Source organism: Podarcis filfolensis, assembly GCF_964270895.1.
Source record: "Podarcis filfolensis genome assembly, chromosome: 9".
NCBI classification, from domain to species: Eukaryota; Metazoa; Chordata; class Lepidosauria; order Squamata; family Lacertidae; genus Podarcis; species Podarcis filfolensis.
In genome coordinates this window covers 2,912,435-2,940,339 of record NC_139610.1, presented here as the reverse complement: position 1 = coordinate 2,940,339, position 27,905 = coordinate 2,912,435, and the positions used below count along the sequence as shown (strand labels likewise).

General features: G+C 42.9%; 1 protein-coding gene and 1 long non-coding RNA gene across 2 annotated transcripts in view; one reads left to right on the top strand and one right to left on the bottom strand.

Annotated features, from left to right (window-relative positions):
* Positions 1-27,905, bottom strand: part of LOC310770353 — a 571,729-nt gene that overhangs the window by 341,840 nt on the left and 201,984 nt on the right. The window lies entirely within an intron of this gene.
* Positions 5,823-8,339, top strand: LOC310770291 (putative CENPB DNA-binding domain-containing protein 1). The gene is made up of 4 exons (XM_083630888.1): positions 5,823-6,070; positions 6,212-6,754; positions 6,799-7,329; positions 8,253-8,339. The coding sequence occupies exon 3, from the start codon at positions 6,849-6,851 to the stop codon at positions 7,170-7,172; it is 324 nt and encodes a 107-aa protein (XP_083487014.1). The 5' UTR covers positions 5,823-6,070; positions 6,212-6,754; positions 6,799-6,848; the 3' UTR covers positions 7,173-7,329; positions 8,253-8,339.

The following is a 27,905-nucleotide window of genomic DNA, read 5'->3' as shown; positions in this document are numbered from 1 at the left end:
AATGACCCTCCTTTAAAGAGATGTCTGATTCTGGAAGAAGAACTGGTACCTGGAGCTGGAAACTAGAGGCCTAGGTTTGCTGTCTATGAGAATCCAGTGCTATCTAGGACATCTCCCCTGGAAACCTGTTTCCTCTGGAAACAGAGGAATTGTATCTGTTGGAGAATTAATGCAGTGAGCCCTTCCATCTTATGCTCAGCCTATATATATATATATATATATATATATATATATATATATACACACACACACATACACACACAGTGGTACCTCGGGTTAAGTACTTAATTCGTTCTGGAGCTCCATTCTTAACCTGAAACTGTTCTTAACCTGAAGCACCACTTTAGCTAATGGGGCTTCCTGCTGCAGCCGCGCTGCCAGAGCACGATTTCTGTTCTCATCCTGAAGCAAAGTTCTTAACCTGAAGTACTATTTGTGGGTTAGCGGAGTCTGTAACCTGAAGCGTATGTAACCTGAGGTACCACTGTGTGTGTGTGTATATATGTGTGTGTGTGTGTATATATATGTGTGTGCGTATATATGTATGTAAATGAAAACACAAATCACAAAGACACCACTGTCTCTTGTCATTTTCCTTCTAGAGGATGATGCTCTAGCATTCCTGAAACTGAAGTGTGTGTAACAATTGATGATCTTCATCAACCTCAGCCAGCATGGCCAATGGTCTAGGGTGAGCGGAGCTGTAATATAGCAACTTCTGGAAGGCTACAGGTTCCCCATTCCTGCTGTAGGTTTTCTGAGATGGCAAGGGTCAGCAGGGCATTCTTTGTACCTATGGTGAGGCTGTTTGTGCAACATGCCCACTTGTACAGTGTCATTCCTCCACAGTTTCCCTCCATTTCTACCTGGCCGGAGTCCTTAACAGGAGCTTTGTAGTGCTGTCCAGGGCTTGAAGGAGTAGGGTACCACAGAGATGTTGCAAATGCTGAGCACCACATCCTGAATTCTTTCTGAATGTCTGCTGGTCATACATTCATACTAGAAAGAAATACGAGGAATAATTAATAAAATGACAGGATATATAATTCTACATGACCCTAAAATGTTTTATGCTGCTTAAAATATACTATTACGACTTAGAATTAATTTAAATTTACAGGAAAAATATATACAGTTACTAAAAGGGAGAAAAAAATGGAATATTGCTTTCATATAAAAACAGACTTATTTATAAAGAAGCTTTACTGGAATTCACTGGAAAAATTGATACTTTTCTTAACCTTTTGAAATGACAAATTTCAATATAATGCAGAGCCCACAGCTTCTTACATTGCTTCTTATCAAATTGCTAGCATGTCGGCATGGCAGGAGGATGTGTATTGTAGTATTTAACTTGTTCAAAGATTGTACTTTAATTCTTCACCTTCTGGAGTCTCTGTTCAAGGTACTAATTATGGACTGGTGTAAAGCAGATCTAAAGTTTTTCTAAATCTCGGTTATTGATAGTATGATCTATCCATAGTAGTCATAAATAAGTGACATTTTGTGTGCAATAATACTCCAGTTTCTTTAAAAGTCTGATTAACTAAATGTTCTGGATATTGTTGCTGACCCTGCCTATAAATGAATACATATGGACTTTTACCTCATAACCCTGCCAGATAGGCCTTAACCAAACAAAAAGTGTAGTTGAAAAAGGATTAGAGAGAGATTATGAAATTGTTACTGGCTTGATCCATGATCTGCTATTACTGTAAAAATAACATTGTAATGTTTACATGCTTCAGGGTCTTTTAGACCACCAAAGAGTATTCAACCTGTGAAAAATCAAAACTGGGTGCTTTAAGGTAAATTGCCAGCTTTCTAGCTGGTTAAGAAATTTAAGGTACCAAATTAATATGTATGTACAGGAATGCTTGTTTAAAATGCATCTCATTGTAAGACAAACATCATTTCCCGCCTAAGCATTTTGGTGAAATAACACACTAAAATGCCAAAGCTGTTCCAACGGAAAGATGTAAGGAATGTTCTCTCTCTCTCTCTCTCTCTCTCTCTCTCTCTCTCTCTCTTTTCTTTCTTTCTTTCAACAAGGAAACAAAAAAGGAAAGGAAGAAAACAAGGAAACAATCATTAAATTCTTATACATACAGTAACACATTACATGGACAGGAACACTTCATATGCAGACACACATAGCAACACATCACACACAAACACCACTTCCCTGATCTACAGATAGATATACTGCTGCCGCCTGCACATTCCTGTGTGGCAATCTAGCTCACCAGAAGCCTGTTTCATCTGGGAAGCTTCAGACTGAGCTGCATGAGCATCCCTGTGCTTAGTCTGAAAGGAGCTCAACTCCACCCCCCCCCCCGCCCAGCAATGAAAGCTCAAACCAATTTCATCCCATCCCACCCCCATAAAAAGGAACCACTATCTTTATTCTAGTTGGGACAGAGACTGGCACTATAATTCCCAACATCCCTGAGGGGAATGTTACAATTTCCCTTCCAGGGCAGCATTTGTGACCAACCCTTTTTCAAACGCCCAGAGCTCCAATATTTGCCTATAGCGACAAGATGGGTTTAAAATGGGAGTTGTGAAATCTCATCATTTTAGGAACTTGCACCTGGTTTTCCACCAGTGAACTAAAGGAAGACTCTTCCAGTGGGAAGATGCAACATACATTGCTAGCTAACACAGGAGACCTGTACTTCATTGCATTCATTTTTTTCACATGCCACAACAGTCCTTCTTCATCTGTTGTAAACCACCCTGGGATCTTGGGGTGAAGGCCAGTATACAAATTCAGTAAATAATAATAATCTGCATGTTCTGAAATTGAGGTCACATGCAGAGGCCTGAAAGTTCTATTCATCATAATCAAGAAAATAGAAACTCAGATATATAAGCTACCAGTAGTTGCCAAATGGCACCTTAAACCTAAGTTATGGTCGTCACAACGGACTGTATGGGCCATTTTCTTACAGTGAAATTTATATTTATCATTACTATTATTATTAATTTCATTTCTATACTGCTTTATATTTTAAAGAAAAAATCTCACAGTGGTTTACAGCACATTAAAACATCAAATGAAACAATCTAAAAGAAAACAAATTCAGGCTTCTGGGAAAATATTTCAGCTCCTTCTCTAAATGACATTTTGCTTTCCCTGTATTTGTTTACCTACTTAATCTGCATAGCTGCCCCATAGCAGAAGTCCTCTAGGAAGCCAGTGTGGTGTAGTGGTTAGAGTGTTGGACTAGGACCTGGGAGATCAGGGTTCAAATCCCCACTCAGCCATGAAGCCAGGCACAGACTCATTGAGGAGGGGAGTAAACCATGTACTCCTTGGAGAAAAAGGTGGACTATAAATGCATTCAATAAGCTCTTCTGCTTACCTGCTTAAGAAAGCTGGATGGGCCAGCCAGGTGGAGATGTCAGTTGCCAGCCTGAAACCCAGAGATCCCCACGTGGTTGATTGGACCTGCTCCAGTTGCAAAATGCACCTGGGGAGATTTCTAACACTGGTCACATGGTACCCCTCATAAGGGGGCTTCACCAAGCCTCATTTCCAAACAAATAGGATACATTTTCTTGATTATGATGAATAGAACTTTCAGGCCTCGCTATGGTAAAATGCTGGAAATGACACGTGGCTCACCCATACAGAGCCCTATAAGTCCTAAGTCATTAAAACCAATCTTATTACAGATATAGTGTGCATGGTCATATTTGTGTTTTATGTGTGCAAATTTACAATAGTTAATCTGTAGAAAGATGCAACCTTTTCTGCCCATCGTCAGTGAAGGCATTTCAAACTAACAAAGCTCTCTTCTGACTCTGTCTTTAGCCTTGTATAACGGGTCAAATTTGGCATGTCAGTATCTATTTCATTCTTTCAGTCATCCACAGTAGGAGTTGATACTGTTCTCCATATTTTAGCATAGCAAGTTCTTGTTTTTTTCAACATGTATATATGATCAATTCATGGTAAGCTACATTTCTTGAATAACAGAGTCATAAACAGTAACAGCTCTAAGTCCAACTTAATATGAGTAATTACATTTATCATCTCTTTTATCTTTACCAATATGCTTTCACAAACTTATGCTATTTACACTTCACTAGAAAGCTCTGAAATAAGTAGGAAGTAACTGAAGAGTAATTGCAAGGGAGTATTCTGGATTCGATCTGATGCAAAAAGAATGCCATTTTCTGTTTTATTAATGCAATACCACAGGGTGGGGGGTATTGAGATATTGAAAATATCAACTGTGCAACACAGTTGTGATCTGCTGGCTTTTGTTTGTTTTCCACCCAAAGCTCAACATGACAGCAGTGAAGGAAGGATGCCTAATAAATCTTCAGAATCAGCTAACAAATCTATTCAAAGCTAGAAATTTGAGAAAACATGGTCCCCTTGTAAACTTACATATGAAAGCAAATGTAGGAAGAGTTTGCTTTGAAAAGTAAGAGTTTACTGTGTTTTTCTGATATGCTTTTAAACTACCTTGATACTGTTTCAATAATGCCACTTCCTGCCATTACAGAAAATATTTAAAGTATACTTTAAAAATGCTGAGCGACTTCTTTTGCATTCAATGAATATTCATTGGGAAGTTCATTGGTGAATGCCTATTCAGAACTAAAAGATCAAAAGGGAACTGTGTCAATTTTGTCCTTTTCTGGGCTGACTGCTATTTTTGATGTAATAAATTGCCAATTTTGGAAGGGCGAAGAACAGAAATGGAAACGCATATGCCTTTCAGAAGACTTTTGACTGTGCCATTATGAATAGTCTCCCGACAAACAGTTTTTGCAGGCCATTCAGATACCAGATAGACATCCAATTGTTAACCATGCAAATCACCATATCCAATGGTCAGACAGCTGCTAGCTGGCTTTTGGAATAATTAGGATCCACTGACCAACTCAAGTTTTTGTGGAACTCAGACAGGTCTACAGTTTGCATGTCCTTCATTTTTTTGGTCTTTGTTTAAAAGAATTCTACTAACTGAACATGTTTCATTCCCTCTTAAAAAGTCTAACAAAATGACACTCCTGTTGCTATCACATATTACATACCAAACAAATATAAGGAATAGAAACCAAGCACAATTGTAGCCATTTTCTTAACAACTATGTAACAATTCTATTGTTGTTTGTTACTGCCTATTAAATTTTCCTTTATTTCTTTAAAATATTTCTAAATCACCTTTTTAGACAAAAACCCATGCAAGGCAGCTTATATGAACTTAAAATACAATATCACATCCAATAATTAATGATAATTTAAAACCATAGACTAAAACAATGCATAAGCTAACAACACATAACTGCATATTAGAACAATTTAAAACCATTTTGAACCAACAACACTGTATTTCCTTAACTAGGTGAGACTTCTCAACTAAAAGTGAACCAAAATATGTTGGTTTGCAGAGTCCATTCAAAAGCCTGTGTTGATGGGACTATGCATATGTCCCTTGGGAGGGAGGGAGGGAGGGAGGGAGGGAGGGGGCCATCACTGCACAGTGGTGCCCCGCAAGACGAATGCCTCGTAAGACGAAAAACTCACTAGACGAAAGAGTTTTCCGTTTTTTGAGTTGCTTCGCAAGACGAATTTCCCTGTGGACTTGCTTCGCAAGACGAAAACGTCTTGCAAGTTTGTTTCCTTTTTCATAAAACCGTTAATACCCAGGGTGCATTGCTTGAAGAGGTGCAGTTGCAACTTGACTTCGAGGAGCAACACATAGCACGCAGTGTGGTAGCCTTTTTTGAGGTTTTTGAGGACTTTGCTGATTTTTGAAGCTTTTCCAAAACTTCTTTTGCAGCCATTTGGTAAGTTAAACTTTTAAAACTTTTTTGGGGGGGTTTTGGATTTTGGGTTGGGGTGTTTGGAATTCAAGGACTTGGTGTTGGGGAGAGGTTTGCAAGAATCTGGGAGCTTGTGTGGTTTTTTTCTGCATTTTTATGATTTTTTGTGGACATTGGGCCACTCTGCTGTTTTTTTTAAAAAAAAATTCTGGGTTTGAATTTCTGTGTGGTGGGTGGCTGAGGGAACAGTTGAGGAGGGGTTTGCAAGAATCTGGGAGCTTGTGTGGTTTTTTTTTATTTTTATGATTTTCTGTGATCATTGTGCCATGTTGGTTTTTTTTAAAAAAAAAAATTCTGGGTTTGAATTTCTGTGCGATGGGTGGCTGGGGGAACAGCTGAGGAGGGGTTTGCAAGAATCTGGGAGCTTGTGTTTTTTGATTTTTTTTTTTTGAATTTTTATGATTTTCTGTGACCATTGGGCCATGTTGGTTTTTTTTAAAAAAAAATTTCTGGGTTTGAATTTCTGTGTGGTGGGTGGCTGGGGGAACAGTTGAGGAGGGGTTTGCAAGAATCTGGGAGCTTGTGTGGTTTTTTTTTTTTTTTGAATTTTTATGATTTTCTGTGACCATTGGGCCATGTTTTTTTTTAAAAAAAAAAAATTTCTGGGTTTGAATTTCTGTGTGGTGGGCGGCTGGGGGAACAGTTGGGGAGGGGTTTGCAACAGTTGGGGAGGGGTTTGCAATTTCTGTGTGGTGGGTGGGTGGCTGGGGGAACAGTTGAGGTTTTTGAAGACTTTGGTGATTTTTAAAGCTTTTCCAAAACTTCTTTTGCAGCCATTTGAGGATTTTGAAGACTTTGGTGATTTGCAGCCATTTCGTAAGTTAAACTTTTAAAACTTTTTTTGGGAGTTTTGGATTTTGGGTTGGGTGTTTGGAATTCAAGGACTTGGTTCTGGGTTTGAATTTCTGTGTGGTGGGTAGCTGGGTGCTTTTGAATTTTTTGGATGTGAAGCACTGATTTTTTTTTCTTTCTGAATTTACGAAGGTAGGAGCTGTGCTGCCATGGGACCCAAGAAGACTGCTGCTGCAGAGGCCGGCGAGAGGAAGAAGGAGAAGGTGACGCTGGAAATGAAGAAGGAGATCATCCGGAAGCACAACGGTGGAATGCGTGTGACAGACTTCGCCAGGGAGTACGGCAGGAATCCATCGACCATCGGGACCATCCTGAAGATGAGGGAGAAGATCCTTGCGACGGATGCAGCCAAGGGAGTCACCAGGATCATGAAGAACCGCCCAGCTGTTCTGGAGGAGGTCGAGAAGTTGCTGCTCATCTGGTTAGAAGAGAAGCAGCGTGCAGGGGACACAGTGACTGGCCGTCATTTGTGAGAAGGCCAAGGCCTTGCACGCAGACCTTGTCCGGGAACAGCCAGGAACCTCAGGCGAGCCAGAAGTCTTCAAGGCAAGCAGAGGTTGGTTTGACCGGTTCAAGACAAGATCTGGAATCCACAGCGTGGTCAGGCATGGAGAGGCTGCCAGTTCTGATGTTCCTGTGGCTGAAGACTTTGCAGCGGAGTTCCTGGAGGTTGTGAAGACGGAGGGCTACGTTCCACAGCAGGTCTTCAACTGCGATGAGACCGGGCTGTTTTGGAAGAGGATGCCCAAAAGGACTTTCATCACACAGGAGGAGGCCAAGTTGCCTGGCCACAAGCCCATGAAGGACCGTCTGACCCTGCTCTTCTGTGCCAACGCAAGCGGTGACGTGAAGTCAAGCCCCTGCTGGTGTACCACTCGGAGAACCCACGGGCCTTCAAGAAACACAAGGTCGACAAGGAGCAGCTGAGTGTCATGTGGCGATCCAACAGTAAGGCTTGGGTCACACGTGTGCTGTTTGTGGACTGGGTCAATCTTGCTTTGGGCCCTGCTGTCAAACAGTACCTGCTGGACAACGACCTGCCGCTGAAGGCTTTGCTTCTGATGGACAATGCTCCTGCTCATCCTAAAGGCCTTGAGGAGGACTTGTTGGAGGAGTTCAGCTTCATCAGCATCATGTTCCTGCCGCCTAACACCACGCCACTGCTCCAGCTGATGGATCAGCAGGTCATCGCCAATTTCAAAAAACTCTACACCAAGGAGCTTTTCAGGCGATGCTTCGAGGTGACTGATTGCACCACCATCACCCTGCGGGAATTCTGGAAGGACCACTTCGACATCGTCACCTGCTTGAAGATGATCACCACGGCCTGGAACAGGATCAGCCAGAGAAATTTGAATTGCGCTTGGCGCAGCCTGTGGCCGGACTGTGTGGCACCAAGTGACTCTGATGCACCAGAGTCAACAGTGGTGCAGGACATTGTTGCCTTGGGGAGGACCATGGGCCTGGAGGTCACAGAGGAGGACGTCAGCGAGCTGGTGGAGGAACACGACCACGAGCTGACCACCCAGGAGCTGCTTGAACTGCAGGCAGAGGCTGCGCAGGAGCAGGCCTCGCTGGAAGAGGAGGAAGCAACTGAGGAACGGCTGTCCTCCAAAGAACTGAGGGACATTTGCCAGAAGTGGAAGGATGTGCAGGCTTTTGCACAGCGGCACCACCCTAACAAGCACGTGGTACATGACCTTGCGAACACTTTTGATACGACGGTCATGTCGCCTTTCAGGGAGGTGCTGAAAAGGCGGATGAAGCAGCAGACCATGGACAGGTTCTTCAGCAAGAAGCAAAGAGTGGAAGAGGAACCTTCTTTGAGTGGTCCCCCAGAGTCTTAGAAAATGTACTGTACACTTTGTTGATTTTTAAATGTTTTTCTGTCATGTTTAGAAACTTAATTTATTGTTCCTTCAGTTTTTGAACTGCTCTTTACAGTATGTGTGACTTTAAAGAGCAGTTAATAAACTCTTGTTGTACCAAATTTGGCTTTGTTTGGACTTTTTTTGCCCACAGGAACGCATTAATTGAATTTCAATGCATTCCTATGGGATTTCGTGCTTCGCAAGACGAAAAATTCGCTAGATGAAAAAACTCGCAGAACGAATTAATTTCGTCTTGCGAGGCACCACTGTACAGCCCGCATCTCTTGTGCCTGCCAATCTGACTGACCTGAAAAGTGGACCTGCAACTTAGTCAGGTCAGATTCATACAGGTAGAGTCAGTCCTTCAACTAATGATCTCAGAATTATCTCAGAAATAGCAGGCGGTTGTGGATGAAGCCCACCCCACAAATAGATATAGACCCTCTATTTTTTCCAATCTTCTTACAACTTGCAATGCAAATAAGATGCATTTTGTGTGTCTAATGCCCATAACAAAAAGATAACCATCATCACCTCCTACAACAGATTGCATGATCCCTGGGTTAATCTGTTGTGTATTGCATGCCAACAGTGGGCAAGGCCAGAGAACCCAAAGTGGGCAGACAGTGTAGCATTGCATAACTCTCACTTTCTGTCTCCCATTCCATCTCTCTCTCTCTCTCTCTCTCTCTCTCTCTCTCTCTCTCCTCACCCCTCCCAATCTGGACTTCGTCCATGGTTTATTTCTGTAGATCATGGCATCAGTAAAGTTGGCACAACTTGATATAAACCCTCAGTGAACTATCTAGACCCGGGTACAGTTCTTATCTTGAATGTGTCCTTGAAGGTCATTTCTCATTATGGTCAGGTCCTTTCAGCTAGGGCAAGGTAAACAGAACAGTAAACAGAAAGGAGCTTGTAGGAAATAAACAATGGTGCAATGGAATAATGGTACTATAACACTCACTCTTCCAGGAAGACCCCTCACTCCTCTATAAGGTAACATTGATTCAAAGTAGTACTTAAACCCTAGATTTTAAATGGTTGGTTAACTCATAAGCTCTATGGGGACCCCCTCCCTCGTTGCTCCTCAGCAACCTCAAAGATCAGCCCTATTCCTCTCTAGACACAGACCAAAGGAATGTGTGAGAGATTTCTGTTGCCTGGCTGTTCTAGGACTTTAAGGGGAAAGCCTTAAGTCTTGCAGTAGGCACAGAACTTTGATCTCTGACTTTGTATATTCCTCTTCCTCTCTTATTTTTCTCTTTCGTGTGGGTACTGTGGCAAACTGTCATGCTCACTCTTGAGATTTTGGGGGAAGGGATCTTGTTTACTCACAACATCAAAGTATTATGCTATATAATCTGCTGCCCATTAATACTATAACATTGCTGTCTGAAAGCATCATCCATATGCTCTGTCACTTTCATTTCGAGTTACAATCTGTTCTTACTCCTCTCTGGAGCATAAGGTTAAGGACAAATGCGTATTCGTAATGGATGCAGGTACTGACTTCAGCAAAAGATTTCAATCTTCTCAGAGTTGTGTGTTGAATGCCTGAGTGCTGGACACATGCACCTTCAGATGTGCACCTCGTCACACCTGGATCTCACCATCCTTGCCTCAATTAACACAGCTCAGAACAGGTCATTTGTAGATGGCTGTCTCTCCCATTTCCATATATCTGTCCATTAACCATTTCCATTTTTTCTTCCCTTCCATCCTCTTCCTCTCCTCCCACCTTCCCAATGAAAGGTGGGATAGAATAATTAATAAAGAATGGCTCATGAGTCATGAATGGTCCCCTGAATGAACAAACAAACAAACAAACAAACAAACAAACAACCCTAAAATCAGCCTTCATCTGCATCTAGATTTATAATTGTTTCAACATATGGAATTGTTTTAATTATATTTTATATATGGATTTTTTTTAAAAAAAGTAAATATGGAATTGGTTTTACATAATATACGGAATTGTGTAATTGTCTTTATTGTTGATGGTGTTTTTACTGTGAAATTGCTTTTGGATACTTTATGGGAAGCAATTCATAAATGGAATCAAGTAAATGAAGAGCCCCTATGGGGGGGGAGGAGGAATCTTTTTACGAGGAAAGCAGCTTGTTGAGTTGCTTTTTTTGGTGGACAAATCATGTGAAGGGAAAGGGTTAAACATTTTCCTCTGCTGGAAAATATTCTGTAGTTGCTTTTCAACATATATGTGTGTGTGTGTGTGTGTGTGTGTGTGTGTGTATACACACACACAGAGAGAGAGAGATTATTGAACTCCTGCAACCCAGTCAGTTGGGTGAGGTAAATTATTATTATTATTATTATTATTATTATTATTATTATTATTATCACCATCATCATCATCACCATCATCATCACTGTGACACACAATTGTGAAGCAATCCAAATTTTGCTGCTACCCTGTTCTCTTATAAACAATAATCAAGACTATAAAAAATAATATAACATGCCAGGTCCCAACATCCCAGCTCTCTCTAATGTACTGCAGAAGTTAACAACCCAAGATAGAGCTATATGTACTGGGCATAAGAATCCACTGGATTCAAGGGACTGATCCAGCAACCATTTTTGTGTGTGGTCATGGTGACATTTTCTCACCCCCCCAAAAAAAATATTCACTCTTCTGTTCTTTGATAAGGGGGCTAAATGGGTGACTTCATGCTCTGTGTCTGTGTGTCTTGTTTATTGTTAATTATTGTTCATGTTACCACCACACTATATTCTTTACCAGAACATATACAGAAACATGAGGTGCAATTTTGGAAGTGAGAGAAAAGCAAAGGTTATAGGGGATGCCTGAGAATAAATGACTATATGATAAATGCACTATTAAAATCAGTTTCAACAATAAAACACATACCTCTGCTCATGGTTTGTATCCACCAGTACTTAATGCCTTAATGTGTAGTACTGAAAGCTGGATGCTGTAAGCAGAATATATATAAAATAGCAAGTTCTTCAGGAGAACGTTGTTTTGGAATACAGGGCCATCTGGTGATTTGATAAAAGTATTTCATTACTTAAGGCAATTGGACTGTATATTCCCTGGACGCCACCATTTATAGCTTAAATACAACTCACATGTGAATTCAGCATTACAAATAAGAAACAGCAGCCTTTGGACTTGTACACTAATGTAGTCCTTTCATCACCCAGTTACCCTTAAGCATCTCCTTTCCAATTTGGTCTAAATGCAAAGCATTAGCCCCTTCAATAAAAATGAGTGACTATCTTTTGAACGAAAAGAAAAAGGCCATTTAAAAGAAAGCAAAGATAAGGGCTCGATAAGGGCTCATATAACTCCTGGTAAGATCCTATATCCAAGCTCCCTTTTTATAATGGAAGGTGCAATCCCATGCCCAAGATACGCTGGCTGGGGGAAGGGAGCATTGGCCTGTGGTGGAAGCCCCACATCTCCAGACATGCTTCCTCCAGGGGGGACTCACTGGAACAATTCCATGCTGGCCTGTTTTGCACTGCCAACACAACTCTGCCGATGGAGGGCACCAAGCAGGATGCAGAGCAAGGTGTTATGGCTCCTTGACTGGGAAGCTTCCTCAGACCCACTTCCTACCCCCAACCTCTGAATACATAAAGGTCTTCCTAACCCCTACTTAATGGGCCGTGGGTGGCGCTGTAGTCTAAACCACAGAGCCTAGGACTTGCCGATCAGAAGGTCAGCGGATCAAATCCCCGCGACGAGGTGAGCTCCCGTTGCTCCTGCCAACCTAGCAGTTTGAAAGCACATCAAAGTGCAAGTAGATAAATAGGTACCACTGCGGCGGGAAGGTAAACGGCGTTTCTGTGCGCTGCTCTGGTTCGCCAGAAGCTGCTTAGTCATGCTGGCCACACGACCCGGAAGCTGTACGCCGGCTTCCTCGGCCAATTAAGCGTGATGAGCGCCACAACCCCAGAGTCGGACATGACTGGATTTAAAGGTCAGGGGTCCCTTTACCCTTTACCTTTTAACCCCTACTTGTCTGCTCAAAATGTACGGGGACCCTGCCTCAGAAATCTAGAGAAGAACACTCAAAACCAGCTGCCACTTCACTGCCACCACTAGTAACTCAAGGACAAGACCCCACCCTGGTAAGCAAGTGGTGGAAGCACTTGCCTTGGGTAAACTGCCCTTCCTTCCCCAATACCTAGCAGCTTGTGTCCTCCCTCACTTCAACTCAAGTCCATCCCATGAATCCTGACAGGCAGCTAAGAGACACTGCAGCTTGCCCTGGGCAAACTCACCACCTGCCTGCTGATAGTTACAGGATCTTCCACAGGCAGGAGAGCCAGAGCTGGGCCAGGCTGGGGTAAGTCAGGGACCAGGAACTCCGAGACCAGCCAGCGGACAGGTTCAAAGGACTGAGTAGGGATGAGAAACAATGGGAGTTTCTCAGAGGCCAGGTCTACCTGGACTTCAACAGTGTTCAGACACCAGACCTAGCAGAAATAGGAAACCTACCATCTGATGCTAGTTACGTACGTATTTGTTCATTTGTTATCCCCCCCCCCAAACAAAAATGCATCTTGAGGAAGACCATGCCCTGGGACCACACCCTACTGACCCTTCCCATTTGGTGATGCCAGAGGAACTAGGAGGAAGTTGCTCTTGCAGGGCTGGTCCCATCAGGGCTGCTCAAATGCCAAAGAGATCGTGCTGGGGAAGGCTGGTGCCAGGCACCCATCCCTGGCAGAGGAGGTGACAGCAGCAAAATGGCTCTGGACACAAAGGATGCCACAGGTGGGGAACAGCCTGGGAAGGGGGTGTCTCCTCCCACCCTTTTGCCTTACGGGGCTAGGAAGGAGAGACAGTCCACTTACTTTCTGTCCTGCCCCATCCACGGAGTGGAGAGATCCCCTAATAACGGGGAAGAGCATTGACCGGCAAGGAGGAGAGGCTGGACAGCTAGAAAAGGAGGAACCAGAGGCGGAACTGGCCCCTGTCCCATCAGTGAGAACTCTGTAGGCAGCAGACCCACATCCCTTGGAGAAGTATGTGTCTCCAAGTGCACCAGACTTGTAGGGGGACTTTAAAAGCTGGTGGGAGGGGTGTGACTCATCAAGACACCTTTGTAGCTTTTGCCCAGTCTCGGACCCTTGATGCTTTAAAAAGAACACCTCTATAGCTTTACCTGTACCCTGACCTGCATTGCTGGAAGCCTTGACTAATGTTCACTTATTCACAAGTAAGAGCCTTTGCTGGAGCTTTGGAATGGGTGCCAAAACATTCAGTCCCCGAATTTTGACCTTCCTGCCCTCTCCCAAAGGGCCTACACTGATTCATAGGATGAACACTGGGAACTCCACGGAGCTCCTCTCCCTGTGGAGCACCGTTGCCAGTGCTGGAAAGTTGCTGTGCCTGATTCTGGGCAATTCTGCCCTCCCATTTCTGCCCCCACTGACCCAGGCCATGAGATTCAGGAGGTGGGGCCCACCCCAGGGGAGGCCTTTTAGGAGAGGAGTGGCCTTCTGCTCACAAAAAGCTACACATTCTAACGCCAATCAAAAGCAGCATGTTCTTGTGGATACGTAGACACTGGAATTGAATGCTAAGTGATATTTGGCATTTTCCTGATTGGCTAGAATTTTGCTTAAAGTTGGAGCCATGTGTCTGACCTGTATCATGCAGCAAATCCCATGATGGCATAAAAGGAACGTGATGGCCCGGGGGGGCGGGGGCTACTATCATCCCAACCTTTGTTTGGTGATTTATTGTTTTTAATGAGAGCAGAAGGAAACGGCAAAGCAAATATTTTGCTAAAATGTTTTCCAAAAGGGCCATTGGAATTTTAAATGGTTCTTATTTGGTGTGCTTTGCATAATTTGTTACATTAAATACAAACCAGATTTCATCTGCAGCTGTAAATGCACACGCTGTGATTCAGAGTTTCACAGGGAGGCATTGTTTGCTTATTTGGAGTTGGTAAAATAAAACGGAATGGGTAACTATGCTGCTGGCTGGCTAGGAACGCAGTTCAAATGAGGCAGGCTGGATCCTCCAGGGGAGGGACATCAGATTTGTTCTCTTGGCTGCATTTTTGCTCTTTGGCAAAATTCATTGTTATTTATCTGTTACGAGGTGAAAAACGGAATCAAGGATTTTGTAAAACTGGAATCGCAGAAGGGTTTCCGAGGGGAGCTTTTGTTTCTAGCTGGAGTTGCAAAGCCCCCACCCCAGAACTGAAGGAAGTTTTAAAGAGGGTGCTATGCTTGTGGGGGGTGCGCACCCCTTCCCCCTTTCATTGCTTTTTCAGGTATTGTTTCAAAAAATCTGCTTGACCAAGATGACAATGGGGCAGGAGGAATGTGTCTGCTCCCTGGGGAGCAATGCATCTCACACTCAGCCCACATTCAGTTCTTTTACAAATGAGGAATGGTCTCCTGCTTCTGTTTCAGCCACTAGCGTCAGGTGACAACATGCAAAAGTTGTAAACACACCGAGCTGCCCTGACCATCACTTCCCAGTTGCTTTATTTAAAGAAATAATGAGCTACATCAACTCAACTGAGGGCAGTTTCCTGTGTTTCAACTTGTGTTTGTACTGGAGAACACCTAGAAATCATCCCTATGGCAAAAATACAAGACAGAGGACAGCACTCTGGCAGACTTTATCCTCAGCAACAGACTAAGGGTCATTTCACAAGTTACGTTTGCCATCAAGCACACACTGAACAGGGAGCCACAGCCAGCTTCATGGAGGAGAGTACCGGCAGCTATTTTTCTAGGAAAAGAGCACTGGCCACAGCTAACCCTGAATGTATACCTCTGTGATGATACCCACATTTAAAATGGCCCTGATAGCAATTTCTTTAAAATACAAGCAGTGTGAAATAGGCTAAGCATGTAAGAGTGGCATTCACAGTGGCAATCTACGAGTCCAGAACTCTGTTCATCTGGAGCCATGGCAGAGCAATAGCATATTTCATGTGATGTGTTGAAGGTTTCCCCTGCAGATTGTGCCTGGTGCCTGGAGTAAAGATAAATTTTTTAAAAAACCTACTTGATGCATTATTGCTTTTTTTACAGTAGCTGTTCAGGCAGTTCTAAGTCACAGCAATCCAGTGCCCTTCAGAGGTAAAGCTTCCTCCATGACTACCAGAAAAAGAGCAAACGATTCAAATATATGTAATGCAGGTGACAGATTTTTTTCAGGCACAGAATTTGTGTCAAAATCCTTCTCCATTGCAAGTGACTTCTGCATGCATTCCTGGAGGAGACAAATTTACTGGACGACAGCCTACAGGGACCGAAAGTAGCAGTGCTGATAATCTCCCTGAAATATGCCAGGCAGCAGACTAACAATGGCTGTGTTTGTATGTCATGCCAAACCATATTTTAGTGCAGCGTAAATAATTGGGAATGAGCTGCAGTGAGCCACAGGCTAGTGCCATCTCCCCTCTCCCCTCCTCTTCCAGTTGGCAGGGAGGAGGAGTTTGGAAGCTTTCACTTCTGAATTTGTTTAACCACAGCTTACCATGTTGTCCAGACCCAGAAACAGAAAAGTAAAATAGAAGTTTTCTTTAAAATACAATGGAGAAGAAAAACAGAAGTATTTTGAATTTTTTGGCACTTTTAAAATAAGTATGTTCACAGCTGTCAGCTTACAGATTTGAAAATAAGGGACCAGCAGCCTTGAAAATAAGGGCTCAGCAGCTAAAATAAGGGATTTTGGCTTAGCTTATACAGAAATCCGGCACTGATGGAGCCAGGCTGCTTTGGCTGCCACTGACTGTGTTTTGCAGGGGGTTGGACTAGATGATCCTAAGGGTCTACAACTCCGACCAAAGAAGAGGGGCAGACAAAACTGATGAACGATGTTGAGATGGCAAAGCTTACAGGCAGAATTAGAAACCAGGAAGAGGACCTCTTTAATAAAGAATGGGGAAAGTTTATAATTTAGTTGAAAAGCTATTGTAAAGAGTTACATACATTGGTAGGATTGACAGAAAACTTGTTGTAAAATTTTGAACTATGGATGGACAAATGATTTATAAAAATAGAGTTATGAAAGGGATGCAGAGGGAGAAATCACTACATTAAGATGCTGCACTGGTTGGAGGGTATGCTAAGCAGCATGTCGGGGCTGCCGTCGTCCTGGTGCGAGGAGTTCCATCGGCCCTTCTCCGCCCGAGAGAGAGGGAGGGAGGGAAAGAGATTCTTGCCCATGCTGCCCGCGAGCCCAGCATGCGGCGCTTGCGGCAGTGGTGCAGCGGCCACTCAAGCGCTGCCCTTCTGCATCCCTCCCCATCCCCGCCTCTTCCTCCTCCCTCAGGCTGCCTCCTCAGCCGCTGCCGCCACCTCCGGCTTCCCCTGGCAGCGCGGCGGAAGTCTCGCAAGAGAGAGGCTGCCTGCCTGCCTGCTGCCACCTGTCTCCTCACAACGCGCCCCTGAGGGGAAAAGGAAGAGACGGAGACGCGGCAGCTCGTGGGCACTCTCTTGAGGCAGAGAACCCTGAGCCACTGCTTCCCTCCTGAGCCGGGTGAGCATGAAACTTGGGAAATTTAAGGGACATCATCAATCCGGGACAGCAGCGGGAAACGGGAGTTTCCCACCAAATAAGGGACGGTTGACAGCTATGAGTATGTTATTGTGAGCTCTGTGGGGAATGGGCCACCATGGAAGAGCATGTTATGAAACAAAAGCTTAAGATAACTGTAGTTAATCTTAATTGTGGTTATTTTAAACAAGCCGGCTTCATTCACAATGGTTTGAAGTTTGCTTGTTTGAAATTAACCATAGTTAACATTAACCACAATCCACCACAGTCTAAATGACTTAACTGTGGAAACTGCTGGGATGCAACTCTGCTTGTATTGAAGACGGGTGGGTCTGCATAGGAGAAAGTAGATGGTTGAAGAAACCTCCAAGCTTCCATGACTGTCCTTTAATCTGTGCTGATCTTCCCTCAGGTGTTAGACTGATACTCTTAGGACTGCTTTCCTCTTTTCCTTCTTCCTCCTCACTTTGGGAGAGGAGACATCCTTGTGTATATCTCTCCTGCTGAGAACAAAGAACAGGTATGGCTCTTTGTATCTCCACCTTAGTTAGACAGAACTAGGATCCTTTTTCCAGTATGTAATTTCATAGGATCATAGAATTGTAGGGTTGGATGGGACCCCTATGGTCATCTAGTCCAACCCCCTGCAATGCAGGAATCCTGAGCAAAACCACCCCCAACTTTCAGGTTAACAGCCACATGCACTGGCCCATGGCGCCTTCATAACGTAAATTCCCTATTTTCCTTAACTCAGAATCTCAGGGTCAGGTGTGGTTATCAACCAGGGATTCGGTGTGCAGGTCAGCTTCCAAGCTGCTTGTTAACCCTGCGTGCATATTCCAAGGGTCACAAGCTGCAGTTAAGCAAAAGCAGAAGCCCCTGCAGGATGGGACCCACATTCCTTCCTGGGCAACTTTCCGAGGCCATGCACAGGAGGACAGGACCAGAGGCAGAAAGAGAGCAAAGCCATGGATGCAGATTTTACCTTGTGCAGTCTGCTAGTTTCTCTAGACTCCCTCCTCCCTCTCTGTCCTCCATCCAGACAAGGAAGATGCACCATCTGAATTATAGGATGCAAAGACACTGGGAGGGAGCAGTGGGGAAGGGGGGGGGGTTGAAGCGTGGCCAGATAAAGAGGCCTGGAAGGCAGTGCTGGATCTACAGATTTTGCTCAAGGGGCCAGAAGTCTGCACTGCTGCTGTCGTCTTCTTTTTTTAAAGTGCTGCCTGATGCCTTTGGGGAGTCTCTCCAAATGCTGCTCTCTGCTGAATGGAGGACAGTTCCAGCGTGGGGAAGCCCTGAGCCCTGCCTGGCCTCTGGAACATGGCAACTGTGCTCTTCCCTTCAAGCAGCCCAAGTCTCGGGCCCAGTGGCAGCAGCCAACTTACTCCTGAGTAAGCCTGAGGGCTCCCAGGCACCACCAAAGTCAATGGAGCCTGCAAACTGGGGAGGGGTGTGGAGCATGCCCAGAGGGCTCCCTGTCAGGAGCTCAGCTTGACCCTGGTAGAGACACATGCCCAACTGGCATGTTCTCTCCCTCCTGGTCAATCGTTTGGGAGCTTCAAAAGCTTCCTTCAGCCCGAACATCACAGCGACCGATGTCAACAGACACTGGCACACTTAGGGATCCGCAGAGTTTGCGCAGTTGCTTAACAGACCTCAGCAACTCAGCATTTTGGCTAATCTACTTCATTTACATATAAACACACATAGAGTACTGCAACATGGCTCCCTCTCTCTGTAGCATCAGACAGCAAAGAGGAAAAGGACAAAGGACAACAGTTCTACTTCACGGAACACAGTAACACAAACATCCTGTCTCCGTCACTTCCCACTCTGTGGAGTCAAAACATATACCGTCATGTGAAGGACAACAATCCCATGACTGCAATCACGGAGCAGGAATTCTAACACTCCCTCCTGGCTAATTTGCGGTGAGGATGGGACCTCTGACTCTAGCTTGTACTATCTTCCCATCACTTCATTACAGTGACTTTCTACAATGTTGCAAGTTGGTTGCAAGTATAAAATTCATATAAATGAAAACAACAAATGGCCACCTCCTGAGGTTTGATTGGTGGGAAAGCCCTGTGGAACTCCCTGCCCCTGGGAATTTGCTGACCCTCTCTTTCCTCTCCATGATAGCTGAAGCCTGTGGTTTGTCAGAGAGCTTTTGCCCTCCCTGCTGCTGAAACCTGCTCAGTGTCCCCCCCCTCTCATGTCATGTCTTTGCAGTGGCGTAGCGTGGGTTGTCAGAACCCGGAGCAAGGCAAGTAATTTGCACCCCTAACCCGTGGATTTGTGCCCCCTAACCTGTGGATTTGCGCCCCCTAACCCCCAGATGTTGCGCCCGGTGCGGCCGGGCCCCCCTGCACCCCCACGCTACGCCACTGTGTCTTTGTTTGCTGCTTTTATATGTTGATACGTTGTTTTGTGGTGCTTTAACTTGTTTTTATTCTTTTAATACATCATTACTGTGGAGAGTTGCCTTGAGCCATTCTTGGAACTAGAAAGGGAGAATATAGATGTAATTCATGAATAGATAAATAAAAAGTACTTCTAGTTTCCCTCAACTTCTTCTTAATAAAGTTATAACTGTTTGGGAATTTGACAGATCTCATGGGTCAAAGAAAATATATCAAACATTCTTGGAACAGTTCCCCTCTTCAGTGTTGAATCCTCAGTATACGATGCAAAAGGATCTCTTCTCTTCCAGAAATCTGCTCTGGAGATTTGTTTCAGTCTTTTCCCAGTATGCAAAATGCATTTATCATGTGTCTTTTACATAGACATTAAAAATGCATTTCTTCTTGCACCACAGTTGCCACATTATTCAACTCATATATGAAAAGGAACTGGTAAGAATTGGAAAAATAATGTTAGAATGCTCAGACCAGATCTAAAATTATGGGAAATACTCTGACAAAAGCTGCGCAAACAATTTAGGAAAGCAATATTTTATTTTGGTCTCTTCTTCTATTGTTAGGAGGGAGGAAATCTGTGGGATAGACAAGCCTGTGTAATATATTGCCTCTGTTGGCTGAGGAGCACGACAGCAGGGGCTTGTAATAAGGATGTGGTAATACACCACAAGGAATCTGTAGACTCATAAAACCTGACCTTATAAATCTCTGCGTTTATCAATCCCATACAGCAGCCACTCCCTGTGGTGGAAGTCTCAGACCAATAAACCTGCAGTTGATAACCATACCATTTATCTTTGATATTTTCCCCTAAGCAAACTAATCATAGAACATTAATAACCTCTGTAAAAATTGGAATGTCATCTAAAAAGCAGGGATACTATCAGATCTTTCTTGTTATGCTACATACAATTAAAATCCCCAGAAAACTCATCTGTGTTTATAAAAGCCTGATAGGTACATTCAATGTATCTTTTCTTTCCGAGTGTTTTCTTAAATTAGGAGTCTTTTTTCTTTACTCAAATTTGGAATCACGACTGCTGATATTGCCTTCTTCAAAAGCTGTTGGGGGAAGAAGCAGTGGGAGACTTAATTTGCCCTGCAAATTATTATTTTTGTAATGGATTTCACTGCCAAGGTAACTTCATGAGGCATCCTTGTACTCAGTTCCTGAACATATTAGCTGTGATGTTCCTGCGCAGCCCTACTGTGTAGTGAGAGACCGAGCTGTAAGAAGGAAGATCCTGGTTCAAATCTCACCTGTGACACGAATCCACAAGGTGGTCCAACGTGACTTATCATCCCTGGTCTGCAATAGCGGGGCAAAAATACTAACCTACCTTGCAGATATAATGTTGAAATAATATATGTACAGCATTTACAAAGCACTTAAAAACATTTATTGTTTTTAATTATGTTGTAAACCAACTCAGAAACTGAGATTAAGAAATGGGTGAAAATATTTCAAATAAATAAAATGCACATTTACAAAATTTGATAGTTGGCATGTACTGGTATTTTGAATTTGACAGTTGATTGTTCATGAGTTTTCAGGTTTGATGCCAATGAAAAATAAATTAAGAAATATTAACATGGCTAAAGCACTCTGGGAGGATTTCAACTCTTTTGAGTGCCATGTAAACCAAGTGATTTTTCTGCTACTTAAAATGAAAAAGTTAGGCCAAATGCTGGATTTAAAAGAATTTAAAATATTAATGATATTCAGCATATTTTCTCCAGAACCTGCATTTTATCCTTTTTTAATTAACTCATTTCTTAGCTTTCAGATTTGCACAATTTTAATTGGAATTTCATTACTTATTGTTTTCCTTGAGAAGGCAGCTTTGTATCCTTCATGAAATTTGTTGTAAAGCCATTGCTAAGCAACATACTTTGGCATTTATATAAGCTTTTATCCTCGTGCACTCAAAGCCACACATTTGCATTTACAGATAAAATATTATGAAAGTTGACACCAGTTTAATCACAATACCCAAATGTTAGGCTGCCCATAATTGATTTAATTATTTGTGATTGCTCTGCTGGGGCTTATGTGTGGACTTTAGTGTGATCAAGTAGGAGGGGGCATACAAGTCAGAGGCTAATGATGTCTCCTATCATAATTTACAACCAAAAGGCTGCTGGAGCTAAATGTATAGGACACAATTTTGGTGGGGTGTCTGCTGTACAACTTCCCTGGTAGAGTGGGTATCTTACCTTGCTTTCTAACTACAAGTTAGAATCCTAGGCTTTTTCTTTTAGAAAAGAAAAGATACACATTTTAACTTAAAGGATGATTTTAGCAAATCTGTTCTTGTTTCTTAAAAGAAATAGATCTCCAAGGAGCAACCTGAAGAGTTCCATTGTGAGATATTCTTGCTTTGTTGCTTCCTACTTTGTGACTGTGCAATAAACTAATTTGGCATTCAGCACAAAGTTATATTTCCTTTAAAAGACACCAAAAAATTTTTTGCATGGAGGGTGTGAAAGAAGTTGCTGTCAACATTATAGATCCCAATGATCACTCAGCAGTTTTGTTTAATTGTCACCAAACTAGCCTGTGTAATTGCTTCACGGCAAAGGATGTTGACAATGCTGTGCTTAGGAGTCATTTGCTACTTTCCAAACTCATATTTACCAGTTGTGTCATCCCCATTGCTGCTGAAATCAAAACAACAACATTGCTAAAATATGAGTTGGTGGCTATTTTGGAAATTAACGGTTGTTTTCAAAAGCTGAGTAGAGTCATATCTTAACATTTTGCAAAGGGGAGGATAAGAAAAAGTGCCATCGTGTGAACTATTTCTGTTGGATAGACTAATGAAATTAAGTTCTTTTTTTAAAATCTGATGCTGAAAGGCAAAGAGAGGCCACAATAAACAGGACTGAGCTGCATGCAAGCAGAGAAATGATCAAAAAGTGGGGAAGGGAACATTCTTGTTCCAATAATAGATAACAGTTTCTGGAATAAATCCTAAATCCCAGGAGCACAGCCTCATGTGGTACTTTTCATATTGGATTTCCCTTCCATTCCTCTGCTCTGCAAAAAGTGAAGGCGGTTCACTCTCTCCCGGTTTTAGAGGTGAATTTTGCAAGAGACTCAACATTCAATATTTTGAGTTGAAATGTATTATCCAAAGGATGTAGTTAGCTATTTATTTAAGCTGGTTCTGAACCAAAGAATCCTGATACAAAGCTGGAGCTAGTAAAGGCTTGAAAAACTATTGACAATAAGCAATTCTTCATGGAACAAAACTATTACAATAGGGAGTCTTTGATCTTGCCTGTCTCCTGTTGCCAATTGAACTTTGTCACCATGCACTGTCATCCACAAGGGAGCACTTCTGAATTAAGCAGTCTACAGCAATTTAGTCTGCTCCAGCTTTGAAGTGCCAACATCAGTCAGGCCCGTAGTAACTTTTTTCATTAATTCCCCCCCCCCTCCTTCCCCCAGCTCTTTCAGGAGCATTTTTGCAGTCTGGGCAATTCAGATAACTAAAAGACAAGAAACACCAAGGCAGGAAAACATAAAAAGCCAAGCTGGGGGTGGGGGAGGCTCCCTAACATACCAATGTAAGCAATCATTGGGCTCTAATGGTGCAGTTCATTAATGTCCACTTCAAAGCAAAGGTTTACTGACTTTGAGGATTGACTAATTTACACATTGTGGGAAATTGCTGCCAGCCAGGCATGTAACCACTAAATGTTGCCGGAATAAATAGGAACGCCTCTTTCCTTCAGAAATCGGGAATTGCAGAGTGACCCTTCACTGCAAAAAAAGAAAGGAAAAGGAAAAGCCCCTTGATTCGGATGGGAGTGAGGCCCGTCCCTCGGGCGTGAGTTTCCCGGGCGCCACAAGCAGAGGCTGCGCAGGAGCTTATCTCTGCTTATCAAGGTGCCTGGTCGCAGGCGTAGCTACCATTCCGAGCGGAGCTGGGAGGCAGCGTCCAAGGGGCGAGGCAGAAGCAGTGGTTGAGTTTGTTTTTTGTTAAACTTATTAGTTGCCTGTCACCTGACACACACGCACAAGAGAAGGAAAAAGGGGGATATAACAATACATCAATATACTGTCTAATATAACATTTATGAAAAAAACCGAAATCACCCATCAGCCATATAAATAATAATAAACAACATTAACAATATATATTGTTTTAATATTTTAACTTTTGTATGTTTTAAAGTAGGTTTGTGCATTTTTCTTGATTTTACTGTTTTATTTTTATAAACCGCTTTGAGGACTGTTGTTGTTTTTACACTCAGCCGTTGCATAAATTTTATGAAACAAATAGATGTGCCTGCACATATCTTTTGTATGTTCGTGTTTTTCCCCTCAGAAGCAGTAGAATGTAATATCCACGACATGTCCTAACATACACAGTTCAGATCTGCTCTGTAATCATCTGCTTTTCACAAAACCACCATTGAGTACAGAAAACTCAGTGTGGATTATAATATAGAAGAAAAACACATTCATCAGCTACAAACAACAGGCAATACTATTGTGGATTAACTGGTATAAAAAGTCCTACAAAACAGCTGATCCTTCACTTCCTAAAAAATAGGAAGGAAGGAATTCTGGAAGGTCTGCAGGTGAAGACAATTCCACAGTCACTCAAAACACCCAGATCTCTATTTTAATTGATGGGCCGCTGGATCCTATGCATTTTAACTCAGAAGTTACCATCAGTGTGTTCAATGGGATTTCCTGGGAGTTACGTGGTCCCAGGGCAGGTAAATATGCATAGGATTGCAGCTTTAAGCTCATAAATAAATAGTGCTGACAAGGAAAGGGTCACCATTTGATTTATAAGGAAAAGGAGCTTCTTAGGTGCCTGGTGAATGGGAGCCAATAAGAGGGACCTGGTCCTGGGAGCCTCCAGGACTGTCTTATGAACTGTGGTATTTTTAATGTGCTCTCTCAAGTACCCAATAAGTACAAGTCCTTGTTCGTTTTCAAAACAAGTGCCTAAAGCATTTCTTTTTTTAAAAAACCAACAACTACCCAGCCTTTGGGAAGTTTAAGGACACTGCTTAGAGACAATTGTAATTAAGCAGTACAGTATATAAATTGCCCAAACAAAGAAAGAAACAAAAAGGTAGAGTTGGGAGTTAAACAACCACAAAATAGCTTCCTTAAAATATAAAAAAGCCTGTGCTGCTTAGTTTGTTTTTAGAAGTTAATACTTTCTTTACTTTTAATTACTGCGTTGTTTTAATGGTTACTGAATGGTTGCTGTAAGCAGTGAGTCCCCTAGGGCAGAAAGGAAGGATGAAAAGACTCAAGGAATGAATTAATGGATGAATTAAAAAGTTTTTTTGTTTTTTTTTAAATGTAGGCCAGACTTTAAAAGAGAATTTAAGCTTTCAGTCTCTTTGAGGATAGTTTCTTTACTGCAATTATATTTATTCACATCCTGTTCAATGTTGTAAGATACTAACAGCACAACTCAGGAACTTCCCAGTGGCACAGGGATTTATGGAAGTGAGGAATGGGAACAAGCTCAGTATGACCAATATGGTGAATGTTCCAGCCACTGGCTGTTCAGTTCTATTTCACATAAGTGAGCCTATTGGTTATTTGGGAACGTGTAGAATGCCCAAGAGAGGGAGGAGACCTTGCGTGGGTATTTGAGGACCAGGAGATTCGGAGGGAAACCAAAATGCTTGTTTACAAAGCAATTGTACTACCAACCTTACTATATGCTTGTGAAACATGGACCACTTATAAATGCCATCTCCAACTTCTCAAAAGATTCCATCAACGGTGTCTCTGAAAAATTTTACACATCACTTGGGAAGACATGCAAACAGTGTACTGGAAGAAGCAAAGATCACCAGTGTTGAAGCAATGATTCTTCAACATCAACTTCGTTGGACTGGTCATGTTGTGCGGATGCCTGATGATTGTCACCCAAAGCATCTACTCTATTCCGAACTTAAAAATGGAAAGCGTAATGCTGGTGGTCAACAAAAGAGGTTTAAAGACTGTCTCAAGGCAAATCTTTAAAAATGTAGTATAAACACCAACAATTGGGAAACACTGGTCTGCGAGTGCTCCAGTTGGAGAACAGCCTTTACCAAAGGTGTCATGGGCTTTGAAGACACTCGAACTCAGGATGCAAGGGAGAAACGTGCTAGGAGGAAGGCACACTTGGCAAATCCACACTGTGATCAACTCCCGTCCGGAAACCAATGTCCCCACTGTGGAAGGATGTGTGGATCCAGAACTGGCCTCCACAGTCACTTATGGACTCATTGTTAAAACCGTGTTTATGGAAGACAATCTTACTCGGCTACGAGTGATTGCCAAAGAAGAAGAAGAGTCTCATGCCGTCTTCAGGTAGCACCTGAATATTGCCAAAAGGAAGGAGTGGCAGCACTTCCTTTAAACGACAGAAGTGCAGAAGCACAGAGACAGGAGCCAACACTAGTGGGAGAGTGGATGAAATTGCACCAACCCACAGATGACTTTAGCATTTGCCTGGAGCAGGTTTGGCCCCTCCCTCAGCAGTCTTGCACATAGCACACTTTACCTCATCCCAGAAAAATGTATTGGGAGCCAGTGAGCGGCTCCTACCTGCAGAATCCTGCTTCTCCACATGCATAGATTCACCCTGTGTTCTGCTTCTTGATTTCACTAGAAACTGACAGAACTGGCTTTTGTGGATAGACAGACAGATGGATGGACAGACAGATGACTGTATCCAAGTCCTTATGTGTCATTCACATGAAATGAAACTGAAGAACCTACTTTTGAAAGGGGGCACATTTTGGTTTTGTATTACATATGATCTAAAAAAAATGTAGTCTAAGCACTTATAACTGAGAAACACTGGCCTGCAAGAGCTCCAGTTGGAGAACAGCCTTTTCCAAAGGTGTTTTTGAAGAAGCACAAACTCAGGGTGAAAAGGAGAAACAAGCTAAGAGAAAGGCACTTTTGGCAAACTCTCACCGTGATCAACTCCTGCCCGGAAACCGATGTCCCCACTGAGGAAGGACGTGTGGATCCAGAATTGGCCTCTACAGTCACTTACGGACTCACTGTTAAGACTGTGTTTGTGGAAGACAATCTTACTTGGCTACAAATGATGGTCAAAGAAGAAAGCACTATATATGATGGGTGGGACACAAAAGCTGTGGTTGATGAGGGGGCTGGAGATAAAAGTTGTGATCCCTTCTACAATCATGTTGCCATTTGGTGCCAAGAGTGGATAGGCTCTGGAACATCCTGTGTATTTATCAGATATCTCCCTCTTGTGAAGCTTGTTTTGTTCAAGCCCATCCGTTGTCCAACTCACCTGTTCCTTTCCTGACATCATGATGCAACACTGCACATTACGTGTGTGACATCAGGGGTTGCCCCCCCCATCTCCCTCACAAGTTGGCACCTCTGCTCTTCAACATCTTTGCTTCTCTGCCAGAAGATCTGAAATCTGAACCTTACAAAGGGGCCAAAATTTAGTGACCCGAATTTGCCACCAAGTGCTCCCAACAAGGAGCAGCTGCCACCCATAGCTTGATAATCTTTTCATAGGCACATGTTAGTTGCAAACATCTTAGGTGCACATCAAAAAATGTAATGTGCCAAGTGGTCCAGAGACAATGAGGTTTCTGTTCTCTATGCCACCTAGCACAACGCTGGTGTTAATGTCAGCCTTAAAAACAGTAGAAGCCGTTTATTTGACTGTTGCACTGACATGCCTGTGAATGATCAAGTGAAGTAGGACATGAACCACAATGAGTTGGGAGACATATGTTGATTAGAGCAAAGAGTCCTCCAGCTTTAATCACTATCATCTGATAGCAGAGCAAATACAATCTGTTTTAGCCTATGCCAACCATTAAGATATGGTATCATTCCTGGCTCAAGATTTATTGCTCTCAGTCACATTGGTGCACAATCACATTTTATCAGACAGATAGCTGTACATTCAGAGCTATATGGATTTGTGCATTTTGAAAGCATTTTAATTTCAAAGCAGAAGGCACTGCTTGAGCAGCCAGAGAACCATCCCCTTTGATCAACTAAACCTCTTGGAAATTAATAACCATTACCCACAGATTGGCTAAAGTTTAGAAACAAAGGTGAGAAATATACAACTCTGCTCTTTTACATTTCCGCTAACTTTTTTAATTGCAGATAATTTGGGGCAATTACTTCCTCTTCACAACATTTTAATAAAAAAATCTGTCTTCATGCTTAGCAGGGAAGCTGACTTGCCATGAGCAAGTATTGGGGCGGCGGGCGGGGGCGGGGGAGGGAGCCACTTAGCAAACCACAAATTTCAGAGCCCCAGCCACATCTGCATTTTATCAGCCTTTTCCGGATAGTATTACACCAAACAATTGTCTGCAGATCAGTAGACAGCTGAGACTTTAAAG

Bases quoted from the DNA above. Each gene is read 5' to 3' on its own strand.
- LOC310770291 (XM_083630888.1), top strand. From the start codon at position 6,849: ATGGGACCCAAGAAGACTGCTGCTGCAGAGGCCGGCGAGAGGAAGAAG.